We start from the raw sequence: 13,433 nt of genomic DNA, 5'->3' as shown, positions 1-13,433 counted from the left end.
TTCAGAGTCTTGCTCAAGGACGCTTCAACACTAATTCTGAGGGAGTCCGGGATCGAACTGGGAACCTTGTAGTTCCCATCCAGCTGTTCTAACGGCCACTCTACCCCTGAGACACTGCTGCCAAATGTGGTTTAGAGAGAATAAAGGAATCGGACAAAGTTTAGAGCCCCTGTGTTGCCTTCCAGGCTAGTGTTGGTGCAGGCTTTATTTTCTGTAGTATTAATGTGTGCCTATTAAGCAACCCTAGGTTAAAGTGACCCAAGCCTGCTTGATTGTACCTGATTGATTGTCACTTGTGCTGCATTGAGGGGTAATCAGTACAATGAGACTCCATGTGAGTGAGGGAGAGCAGGCAGAACAATGTTTGCTGTGAAGAGAGAGGTTAGCTGTGCTGTTTGACACTACAGAAAGAGCATTGTTTGTAAGTTTAATGTTTATTTCCATTTAATGCAAGGAATGTAACACGTATTTGGATTTAGACAGGATTGTTATGATTTTGGTTTGATTATTTAAATGCCAATTGTTTAACTGCTTTTTGATGACTAAGGTCAGATTCTCACCTAATACTTCGGTAGACTCAGATCCGTATGGGCAGGGAAATTGGATTCTTGCATATTTAATTGGCTGCGGTTTGCCTTCACACTGTCATTCGCAGCAATTGGAAACGCAGCAGGGGGGACCTTTATCAATGTGTTCCATTCATAAACTATAGCCTACACAGTGAAATCTATGGTGATAAAATTACACTCATAACGTGCATGTGTCGTGCCGTCTGGGACCCCCCCCCCCCTCTCTCTCTCTCTACGCACGCAGCCGCCACACACTGTTCTTTTGGGCATGCAGTACAGCGCTGCATGAGCGCACTGATATAACTCCCCAGTCCAACACAGTGACAGCACTCCATGTTTACGGCACGCACAGACAGACAGACAGAATATTATGTAGGCTATAATACACTGCAGTGTTTTTATGTGTTTTCTTAAGCAATTGATTAATGTACACGTCCTCATTTCGATCAGGGCTTCAGTCTCCTCATTCGACCACGTCTATCCACAGTAACGGGACATCTTTGCGCTGCGTAAAATATGCCTTCTCCGTCTCCAACTGTGTTCAGCTCCTCACCCGCCACATTTGTTTGCTTCATTTCCTTTATTTACTGCGGATTGCATTCACACCTGCACCGAATAGTCAAGTGCGATTCGAAGCGAAGCGAAACCCACGTTTTTGGGCGGAGTAAAATGCGGTTATTTGCTGCGCATTAGGATTCGAATGAGCCTTCACACCTGCCAAACGAAGCTCACTTTCTGACAATGCGCAGCAGGATTCGTTTTAATCGCAGCAAAGCTCTCTGGTATGAATGTGACCTTACATGCTGTAGAGTTTTGTAGCAGTTTGATAGACTATTTGCAAAGGTCTGTATTATTTCATGTGACTCTTAACAGTCAATTGTATTTGTACATTTTACTGTGTTACAGTTTCACTCCTGACAAAGATCAGTAAAAAGGGAGCAAGATGCCTCATTCCTGACTCCTGTCTCTTTTTTGAATGGAGTTTGGCTGGCTGCCTAATTGTCGTTACAACACCTCAGTGGGGGCAGTACAGCCCCAGTGAACCCCGGGCACCAAAGTATATAGGAGTTTAAGAGGTTAAAGGTATATTCAGTGATTTCACTTAATTCAAATATCACTTATTTTTTTGTTTTGTTGTGATAATCCTCTCTACTATAGAGTGTGCTGCCCATAAGGAGTTCCTCCCTGTCCCCAGTTAACCCCTGGGGGTCAAAAAACCTTAGGTTTCGTTTTTGGCTCTCTATCCTGATTGGATGAAAGGCTTAGGTCCCAGCCAAAAACGAAACCTAAGGTTTTTTGAGTGAAATCACTGAATATACCTTTAACTTCATGCGGAACCAAAACTCTTTTCATGTCTGTGATACTGTTATGCAATCTGGTTCAAGCTCTCATTTAAAGTTTTCTAACTATATTTGCCGGATCAATGGGTTCTCTGTGAAGGACATGAACAGCCTAAATGGTATTGTGAAAGTCAGCTCACACATAATTGGAGCCCAGATAAGAGATGAGTGCTCCCTCTGGGAGAAACAGGTGCCCTCGAAAGCTAAAAGAAGTATTAGCCAACCTGACCACGTTCTGTCTAGTGGAATTGCAAATGCAGATAAGAAGCTTGTACGATTTATGCAACTAGTAGTGTTCTGCTCACAACCAATTCGTACAGATTATACCCACTTGCTGCAGGCTTCTAAGAGTGGAAAAGTGTAAGCTTGCCAAAAACAAGCCCTTCAGCAAATACTTTACATGCTGTGTAGCTGCATCAAGTCCCATTTAAGATACTCACATCTAAGCAAGGCTTCCTGCAAAGATAACTTAATATAAAAGAGAAACTTTGAAGAAGACCCTTAGGGAAATGTTTCTGGATATCATGATAAAATTAATTGATGGACTATATGTGTAACTCATAAAATGGACTCTCACTTTCCGTAAAGAAAATAATGTTCTATGGATTCAACATTATTCTGTGTAGTTTATTCCAATTTACAGTAATGTGAGAAGACAACAATAGGCTTCTAAGCTACGAAAAAAAGCTTCTGTCTCACACACAAAAGATTGAAAAGAATGCATACAACTTAATATAACATAAAAGGAGTGATTGCATTTATTTCTCAATCTCACTTCCTGCGGCAGTAATGTTCTCAGCGAGGAACAGTGGGAAACCTCTACAGATTGAAAAGCTATACATACAGTATTATTATTATTCTGACATTTGTCAAAATACCTAAGAATGTTTGAACCACTTAGGCTTACTGGTACAGTATATACTGCAAGTGCATTTCTTACATTTTGTTCTTACAGTACCTCCTGCAGAAATGACAAAAACATAATTCAAAGCAATATTGAGTTACAGAATCAAGAGTACAGAAACATGTACCGCTTGTCTTCACACAAAGAATCACCTTTAAGAATCTTTTAAACATCTATAGCTCAGTTTCCTAGCTGGAACACCTGGTATAGAATCATATACTGATGTACAATCGTACAGTAAATGACTGTGAGTGTCTTCTGGCCTGCAGACATTAGACAAGACAAACTCACGCTGAGCACTGAGGAATACTTCAGTAGAAATACAGAGAGAATCTCAACACCTTAAGACTGGTTCAGAACTTCAGACCAAAGATTTACGACAGGACAAAACTGTCTTAATCCCGATTTAAGACTGAGGGGCACGTCGGTGTCGGTGTCCCCCCCCACCCCCCCCCCCCCCCCCCCACACACACACACGTCGTGGAGCTTGTAAATCTGCAAATTGCGACAGTCATTTGACGGAGCATATAGTTTAAGCATTAGGAAGTTGCAGTTACCTCTTGCCAGGCCTTCCACCTGAACGAGAAGCTGTGATTCTCCATGAAGCGTAACATTGTCCGTTTGTGTGTGTTTCTGACCTGCTGTGCTGTCTGTTTTTAAAAGAGCGGATTCTCAGTCAGAACTGAGAACAGATTACACAGGAAACCGTGATGAGGAAGGAACTGACAGTGCGAGAGGAGGTGTCTGCAATAACCTTTAGGCCTGGCATAAACCACATTACGAAATGACAGACGCTGACTCGCCTCCTTGCATGAGACACTTTGCAAATGCGCTTTAAATAAACATGACCCAGAAGTAAGTTGGTAAGTAAACTAACCCAAACTAGTGAAAATAGCAGATCTACAAGTGTGCACAGTGAGCCTGTAGATCGGCTATTTTCACTACTATTTTTTACGACTTGTAATTCATGGAATTAATTTGGTTTTTCTTTTAATTCTTCATGAAATTACTTAATAAGAAAAATAATTGGCAATGTTTTTTGAAAATATTATTAAATAATAATAATCAAAAAGTAAATGTATAAAGGGACCCATAAAAATGTGTCGACAACGCCCAAATGGGTCCTGACCCACTGTTTGGGAACCAGTGATATAGAGCCTAATAGGTATAATAATATAATATGTGCAAAAACACTGGGGACACATTTTTATTGGTCCTTTTATTTATTTTTGTTTCCCACATTTAGTTTTTAATCATTACAATGTTCTCAAATTCAATATATTTTTTTCTCATGAATTCAAAGTTTTTTTCTTTCAGTAATGTCATGACAGCTATAGATTTGCTATTTTCACTAGTTTGGCAAACGTTTTCGGGTCTTGATCTAAAACATTTGGGAACCACTGTACAAAGTGTGCACACAGTGTGTAGTGTGGTGAGACGTGAGAGTACGAAGCGATGGTTCACAGACGGCGGTGTGTCTGGTTGCTTACCCTGGGTTTCTTGTACATTTTACTCTTGAGGTAGCTGAATGTTCGGCCCACTTTGGTGCTGCTCTTCCCCTCAATGTCGGTTCTGAGAGGACCTGGCTCCTCCTCAGATATACTGCAACACACGCACGCACCCATGCACATACACACACAAGCGAGAGTAATGAACTCAGGAGCACACACATTATACAATATACATACATTATTGTATGTATATAGTACACCCCCACACCCCCACAAACCCCCCCCCACACACACACACACACACACACCCCTCAGTCGACTCACCTGTAGTCCAATGATCCTGTGGTGCTGGAGAGTGACCTCATACCTGGAAACCATCGGGAAAAGGAGACAGTGAGAAACGTCTGCAGACTAACTCTACTTTGAGTGCGTGCGGCTAATCTTGCTACTTCGTAAAAAAAACGCCTGCACGGTTAAGCCAGAACTGCTACTTTTGGATTAAGAAGAAGAAGAAGAAGAAGAAGAAAGGACTTGGTCCCTTAATTAAGATTTTGTATTGACCCGAATTACCTGAAATTATTTTGGTTTGATTAGTCTGGATTTTTTACTTGCAGCAATGCTAATTCCATGTAGCAATAAATAAATTCAGTGAAATTATCAAACCAAAACAAATCACTGGGGGAACTGCTGGGACATTTTCTTTTCAATATTCAGTGCAATATGTTTTGGGAAATTAAAATCAAAACAAAGTGTTTCCACAAAATGTGAAAATAGAGGAAGAGTTCCACTAAAGGCTGGGACAAAATGCAGTTCAGATGCATTATGGGTGAAATGAAATACCCCATTTAAGCCAAATCAAACATGTATTGCAAACAAAGACTCATTCCACCCGAAAAAAAACATTTCTATCAAATCCACAAAAATATGTAATTTGGCTCAGCTGCACTGATTTAGAACAGCACATTGGTATGCAACAACACATTCAGACACTTAATTCATCCTAGCTTCCCACCATGTCATTACATATTGGATATTGAAAGCAGCTGATATACAAGCTCAGAACACGCCACGATGCGTTTATTTAATATGGCTAAATAGAAAGTGAACATGAGGCTACAGCAGGGAGGAAGTGCACTGTGTTGTTTACAATACTCAAAAAGGATAATTAGTAGTTGGAGCTTTTTGTTTGTTTTATTTATAGAAGAAAGGTGCCTTACGAATGCAGTAAAATGCTCGTACAGAGAAGTGGTGGAAAAAGTACTCAAATGTTGTACTTGAGTAAATGTTGTATCAATACTGCAATGTGGAAATGCTCTGTTAAAAGTAAAAGTAACCCTAATACAGAATTCAAAATTTACTTCAGTAAAATTTGTATAAAAGTATTGGCATCAAAAAGTACGAAAAATAGAAAGAACTGATTGTACAGAATGTCTCATTTCAAGTTGTTCAAATGTATACAATTTACTTTGTAGATGTACAAAATGTAACCAGTAACTACAAGTTTTCAAATAATCGTAGTGGAGTAAAAGTACAATATTTGACTCTGAGATGCAGTGGAGTACAGTAGAAGTAAATCTATTATTAATATTACTCTAGTACAATTACTTTACTTATGTAAATGTACTTAGTTACTTTCCACCACTGGAACCGAGATCAGTATTGGATCCATGAAAGAGCTAAGAAGATCATGTTTTCTGTGTGTGTTTGAGTTGAGATAAGGGTACATCTGCATTTTAAGTGGTGTGTAGCCCCACAGGGAATGCTGCACTTATTGTTATTCCACCTCGCTGTTTTGTATAAAAAGGTACGGACACAGAATCGAGGGGTCATTGTGGCGCTGTCTTTGAGTCGAGGTAGGCACAGAGCCGAACCCACGCTTGTGTAAGAGGCACCGCCGACGGGGTGGCACAGGGTTGTGACATCTACTGTAACGTCGGTGCGCCGCTCTGCCTGATTCTCTTCCATTTCTCCTCCAACGTTGGAAAAGATTGCACAAACCGCATCCATTTGCAAGACCTACCTGACCCCTGCCGCCATAAAAGACAGACACAGTATTTTGGAATGGAAAGATGGAAGCTTTGGGCAAGACGCGAGTCAGACCCGATTTTACAGTGACCCAATGGTGTGTATGTCATACACACACACTTATTTTTCAATGGGCTCCCCTTCACTACAAATCATTTTAGTCACAAAGAGATCCTTTTCAATGGGCTACATACGATATTGATTCTGACCATTTTAAAAGGTTTCAAAACTCAGAATCAGCCACGCGTGAAAAGCTGTCTCCTCTTGTTGCTGCCATTGTGAAACACACACACACACACACACACACACACACACACACACACACACACACACACACACACACACGCGCACACGCACACGCAGCAGCCCAGCCTCGCTCGGCTCTTCAAGCTTGACTCGTCTCATCTACGTTATCGTCCGTGGGTTTTGTCACTGTGTCACAGTTTTCCAGTCTGGTCACGGTGTTGTACAGTATAGTTTTAAACTTGTTAACGTGTGCAGAGCCTCTGCAAATTAATGGTTCCGAGTGACAGATGGTGAGACATTCTGGACAAAGATTAAATGATTCCGCTCTCCTTACTCTCTCCTCTGTGTCATTTGGATGAACTTTTAAACAGCCCTTGAAGTACATTGGGTATTTGAGGTTAATTACAATTTACTCTTACTGTAATCCAGAGCGATTTACATTAAGCAATAACAAAAAGCATGAAGTAGTTATCATGAAACATGCGTAAGCTAAGAACGTAACAGTGGAGTATCCATATAATGAAATAAACTATGCATACTATACTATATTATACTATACATATACTTGTACTATAGAGTGCTATGACTACATAAAATGCAATTCTAGTGCTGTCAACGTATCATGCTATAAGTCTATATAAAATGCTGTCTAAGTCTACATAATGTGCTATCTAAGGGGCTAGGGCCCTACAGGCCTGAAAAGGTGGGTTTTCAGACTACTGCAGAAGATTGGGAGTGAGGCTGCAGTTCTGATTGTAATGGGAAGTGCATTCCATAGTTTTGGAGAAGAGTTCGGGACGAGTGGAGCGTTGTCCCGCCATTTTTACTGAAGGTACTTCCAGCTTCCCTGCGTTGGCTGATCTGAGTGCGTGGGAGGGTTTGTAGGGTTCGATCATACTTGTAAGATATGGGTATGGAATATGACACAGGCACAGGGCACACGCACACGCACTCTCTCTCTCTCTCTCTCTCTCTGCAGTCTAATAACAGAGTTGACAAGCAGTGGTGAAATGGTTTCCCCCTGGTGGTACGGTATGTTAATGAGGTCACGTGCACGCGCGCCTGCCCTACATTTGCACAGAACAGCTGATATATAATTTATGTATCTATGTAATGTAGTTTTAATTATAGTTTTATTGTCACTTTTACTTTTATTTTCTAGTTTTAGTTAATACAATAAAAAAAATATATATATATATAAATATATATATATGTTTTAGACACACAGACACAAGAGTAGTCAATTTGTGACTGTCACAACAACTCACGTCACCTCTGTAATTTAATTAATGAATCCAGGACCATTATCCATTCCATTCTCTTTTAGACTTCAGGATATTTGACAGTAGCCTATGCCTACATACAGATTACAGTACTTAACAGGTCACACATGGACCGTTCATATGCACGAGTCAGCAGCTTTTGCAGCTTGGTAAAAATGTGCGAATGGGGGCAGCCATTGTATCTATGTAATGTATCTGTCGGAGGAGCAGAATTTTTTTCGCCTCTGCATTTCAGCAGCTAGCCTCTATTGACTGGGCCATGGCCGAGGTGCCCAAGCAGACGCTACGCTTCTGCTTGGCGGGTCGTGTATATAGGGGACGTGTTCCAGCGCGCACCGTACCGTGCCGTACCTACGCGTGAAAAATGTACTGGCCACACGCTGTGGTAGCCCGTGCCATGACCAAAATACCACTGTTGACAACTAAGAAGCAGCTAGAGTTGTGATGTTGGGGCTGATCTGGTTCTCTATAGTTTAGGATGGCCGCTACCATTAGCTATACTTACTGCATCTTCTATCACTAGAAGGAGAGTGGACATTAGAGTGAGATTTAGCTTTGGTCAGGAGGACAGAGAAGGAGGAAACTCTCCTCTTACGATGCTGTTGTCCCGAGGCTGGAGCGATGCAAAGGAGGGTAGGAAAGAATCAGAGCATGAACTCATCGTTAACTCAATCTCACACAGTTGTAGTGAGGCAATTATCAACATGATTTCTCCATTTGACAGACGGAATACACTTCATTGAAAGTGAACACTCTTTTCCCCCAACTCCTGCAAAGTCATGGTTTTGGAGATACAAGACGCACGCACATTGCGTGCGTGCGTGCGTGTGTGCGTGCATGTCCATCCATGCTCTTACCTTCTATGTCTTTCTGGCTGATGGTGAGCATTGAGACAGACTTGGTGAGAGGTAGGGACAACGGAGGACAGCTGTGTCTCAGTGGACAGACATACTTGGAGAGAGGCAGGGACAATGGAGGACAGCTGTGTCTGAGTGGACGATACCTCCTGGCCCTCTGCAACAGGCAGACATGTCATGTTAGACGAATCATGTTCATCATTATGTTCAAATAAACTATAGTTTTCATATACAGTACATAACTATGAATAACTATTCCACATAAATGGGTTTTTGACAACGTCTCTAAACAGTAAATACACAGTATGGGTTTTAAACTAAATGTACCGCCATGAACCCCAGACCTAGCCAGTTGAGTGGTTAAACAGAACCCCAGACCTAGCCAGTTGAGTGGTTAAACAGAACCCCAGACCTAGCCAGTTGAGTGGTTAAACAGAACCCCAGACCTAGCGAGTGGTTAAACAGAAGTAGCAGGATTTTGGTGGGAGTAGCGTTCAAGGAAATGACGTTGACACGTTAGAAATCCGTGAATGTGTGTGTGTGTGTGTGTGTGTGTGTGTGTGATTGGTCGAAAAATATCGCATCCGGGGGAAATACATCTGACGGATGTTCCGGCCCAACACTTCCGGCTAGGCACTCTCTGCCTTAGGTCGTGACCAGGCTTTTCTCTTTGCAGATGAGTAAGGCTAGGAACGAGGCTACAGCATCCCTATTCGGGGCATGCTCACAGAGTTGCGACGCGTCGCAAGAGCTTGCAGATCGACTATTTTCGGCAGAGCGCCAGTTGGCATAGGTTCTAAGTGCTAAACGGAAAATAAAAAATCTGCTAGACAGTACAAACAAGCAGATCAAAAGTAATTGAAGACCGGAATGAAAGATTTAGAATGACAGCGTTGATGGAAATGATGCAGCGAGCAGCGTCTACGGGACACATTCAGTGTGCTCCGCAGGAAGCTGATCTGTGTGAGAAACTTTCTCATTAAATCTGATTTATTGCCGATCTGACAAACATTGTGTCTTCCCCCGAGTGCTAATAAGGTTGGATAAATAAATAAATAACTCTTCCTTTGACCTTCCAAAAGCCCTATTAGTTAATCTCAGATGTGTCTGTAATGAATTGAAATACATGCACATACTGTACAAGCATATGCAAACATACACAAATAACACAGTGTCCCTCAATATACAGCCACACACATGCCCTTGAGCACTAACTCTGCCCTCTGCGCCTGTGCACGCGCACACGCACACGCACACACACACACACACACACACACACACACACTTTTTATTTAAATAAATGGGTCTGTCCGTGGTTCTGAAGGACTGCAGCAACTCAATCTGCCTGCAGGCCAGCTGCATCAAATTATCAACAGATCAATATCAGCAAACTTTATGAGGCGTGCGTCTGTCTATGCCATGGTGTAGTGCTTAAGACTCATGGACACGCTCAAACGCTGCAGGTGGATTTGACGAGGGTCAAGTGGAGTCCCCGGTGTTGACACCCCACTATCATTTTGAGATGACAGTCCATAAGATATATCATAGATATATCATATCAAATAAGGTTATGTAAGATGGAAGCAAAAACTGCATAATCATTACACACGATCAATAGGCATATTTCCATGAATCCTGCCAACTCCAATTATAATCTTGTATCGACTGAGGCTGATCTCTCTGCTGACTAGAACTTATCTGCTCGCTGCTTTTTTGACATTTCAGTTTTATTTTTGATATGACAGTGGACAGACATGTAACTGAGATCAGGTCACATTGGAACTGGGGTCACGGATGACCAAAGGCTTGTTTTTACTTTTAGTTGATTTGGAATTTTGTTCATTAGCTTCTGTATTTTTGTTAGCTTGTTATTTTTAAACTCACTCAACTCAAACCTTAGATTTAAACCTTAAACTTATATTTGGCTGAACCTAATAAACCCAAACATATCTGCTACTTATCAACTAGATCAGTGGTTCTCAACCTTTTCAGGCCATGATCCCCAAAAATAATCATATTTGAACAGGGGACCCTGCAAAATAATCATATTTGAACAGGGGAACCCCGCAAAATAATCATATTTGAACAGGGGACCCCGCAAAATAATCATATTTGAAATGGGGACCCTGCAAAATAATTAGTTTGCCTCGACAGATACATCCTATATTCAATTTTGCTTAGTATTTTGAAAATAGCCGATCTACAACTCCACACAAGCGACACACGATCTACAAGTCCACAACGCAATGCGAGGCGTTGTGGGGACTTGTAGATTGTGTGTATAGATCGTGTGTGTCGGGCTCCCGACTGAACTAGATAACGTAACACACTGTGCACGTCGTACAGCATAATATGGCCAAACATCTTTCACAACGTGTTCGAGCCGAACCTGGTCCTCCGTGTCTCCATGCTCCCCCGTGTCCTCCTGCTCCTCGCTGAGAGACACCAGGGAGCCTCCTCCTCCTCCTCCTCCTCCTCCTCCCCTCTCCTCCTCCTCACTGTTCAGCCTGCTCCCCCGCTGGGAGGAGGCCGCCCGATGGGAGCACGATGCAGAGCCCTTCACACACTCACGCTCTCCACTGAGGCCTTCCAGGCTGTAACTACAGATAGAGAGAGAGAGAGAGAGAGAGAGAGAGAGAGAGAGAGAGTCAGAAAACAAAGAACAACAGTAGATATTAGAGGATAATTTATGAGGAGCTGGGTGTCAGTATCTAACTCTGTACTGTAACAACCATCACCATGTACACTAAGTAACTAGCAGGCGCACAAGCATGTCCACGCACGCATGCACGCACACACGCACACGCACGTCCTGATAAAAAAGGACTTGCATACACACAAGCATGTGTGGATTGTGCGCAGTGCACACACATACTGTATGCATTATGCATACCTTCCTACTCCATTCCTAGTTAAAATGTAATACACATGTTTCATGCTCACTTTTTTTTTTTTAATACAGTTTTTATTAGGCATTTTTTGTATATGACAACTTCAGAATATCCTTGACAATGATAATGAGTTATTCAGTTATATAAAATGAAAGATAATGACAGGTAATCTAAATTCCACATAATAAAAAAGATATATAAATGTGATAAACACAAAAAAACTAAAAACAGTTAAACAATGACAAATGTGAACAGACAAACAAAACAAAAACAACAGGACAGACACTCTTGCTCTCAAACTTTCCCAACACGTTGTTGTAAATTAACTGAATTACAGACATTTCTTTTTAAATGAGAAAAAATTAAATAAAGAAAAAATACTCAGTTCCTTTTTTTTCTTTTCTTTCCAATTTTCTAATATGTTATCTATTGTGTAGGAGGGGTTAGCGTGCACCTATTGAAATGGTCAATGAAGGGTTGCCATGTCTGGTAAAATCTATCTTCACTCCCTCTCAATTCAAACTTTATCTTTTCCAATTGCAAGTAGTGCATAACATCTTTCATAAGTGTAGTGTGAGTGGGACCATGTTATATTGGAAAGTAGACAGTTTGACCCCGGGCCCCCTGACCCCCAGAACTGCTGTCAGTGGATCCGGGTCAAAAGGTCTTCCAACAATGTCTGACAGTGATTTAAATATACTTTGCCAATATGATGTTAGTTTAGTGCAGTGCCAGAACATATGAGCTAGAGTGGCCGGCGACTGGCCACATCTGTCGCAGGCTGGATTCACATTTGGAAACATTCTGTTGAGTTTTTCCTTTGACAAATGTAACCTGTGTAATATTTTAAACTGTATAAGACCGTGCCTGGCACATACTGAAGAAGAGTGCACAAACTTTTGAGATGTAGACCATTGCTCGTCAGTGATAGATATTCCTAAGTCATTTTCCCAAGCAGTTTTTAAATACTCCAAGGAGGCATTATTATCTAAACATGAGAGAGAATTATAAATAATAGAAACACCTCCTTTGAGCAATGGGTCAGGTATATATATATATAGATTCCATTGATGAGTTGGGAGGTATGTTTGGAAATGAAGCAGTGTGTTGTGATAAAAAAATTTGTATCTGTAGAAATCTAAAGAAATGTGATTGGGGTAAATTGAATTTGCGTCGTATTTGTTCAAAGGTCGGAAATAACCCATCAATATAAAGATCTTTGAAGGAGTGAATACCATTTCTATGCCACACTTTAAACAATGAGTCAGAAAGGGACGGTAAAAAAGCATGGTTAGCGACCAGAGGTGCGTGCACAGAACCCGGATGCCAACCGAAATGCCTTCGTATTGAGAGCCAAATTTTGAGAGAATGCCAGACTATGGAATTCTTTGGCAACTTAGTATATCTTGAGGCCACTGGGGAAAATATTAAAGCTGACAATGATGTTGGGGGACAACATTGACCTTCAATAAATGCCCATGTAGGCAATTGATCTTGGAGCCAAAATGAGAGCGCACGTAAATTACACGCCCAGTAATAGAGTTTGAAGTTAGGTAATCCCATTCCGCCATCTGATTTAGGCCTTCCTTAATCGGGGGTGTTTCTTATCCCAAATGAACTTGGAGATAATTTTATCCAGATTCTTAAAAAAAGTGTTGTTAACAAAAATTGGAATACATTGGAATAGAAACAGATATTTAGGGAGGACATTCATTTTAATTATATTAATTCGGCCGGCAAGTGAGATAGGAAGGTTCGACCATTTCGTTAAGTCTTGTTCAGTACGTTCAAAAAGTTTTGTATGGTTTTGCTTGAACAAGTCATTAAAACTGTTTAAGTGCCAGGGACGTAATCCCGTAACCCCGAC

General features: G+C 41.3%; 1 protein-coding gene across 1 annotated transcript in view; it reads right to left on the bottom strand.

Moving 5' to 3' along the window:
• Window positions 1–13,433, bottom strand: part of LOC310854835 (A-kinase anchor protein 13-like) — an 87,539-nt gene that overhangs the window by 42,491 nt on the left and 31,615 nt on the right. Inside the window, exons 6-9 of the mRNA XM_083759542.1 lie at window positions 11,065–11,275; window positions 8,676–8,832; window positions 4,589–4,631; window positions 4,304–4,415 (exon numbers count right to left, since the gene is read on the bottom strand). Of these exons, the coding sequence (XP_083615668.1) occupies window positions 4,304–4,415; window positions 4,589–4,631; window positions 8,676–8,832; window positions 11,065–11,275 (523 nt within the window). The remainder of the gene's footprint in view (window positions 1–4,303; window positions 4,416–4,588; window positions 4,632–8,675; window positions 8,833–11,064; window positions 11,276–13,433) is intronic.

Source organism: Protomyctophum parallelum (genome assembly GCF_964188405.1).
Source record: "Protomyctophum parallelum genome assembly, chromosome: 2".
In the NCBI taxonomy this organism is placed as follows: domain Eukaryota; kingdom Metazoa; phylum Chordata; class Actinopteri; order Myctophiformes; family Myctophidae; genus Protomyctophum; species Protomyctophum parallelum.
The sequence above is the reverse complement of the archived record's forward strand: the minus strand, read 5'-3'. Positions and strand labels throughout refer to the sequence as shown.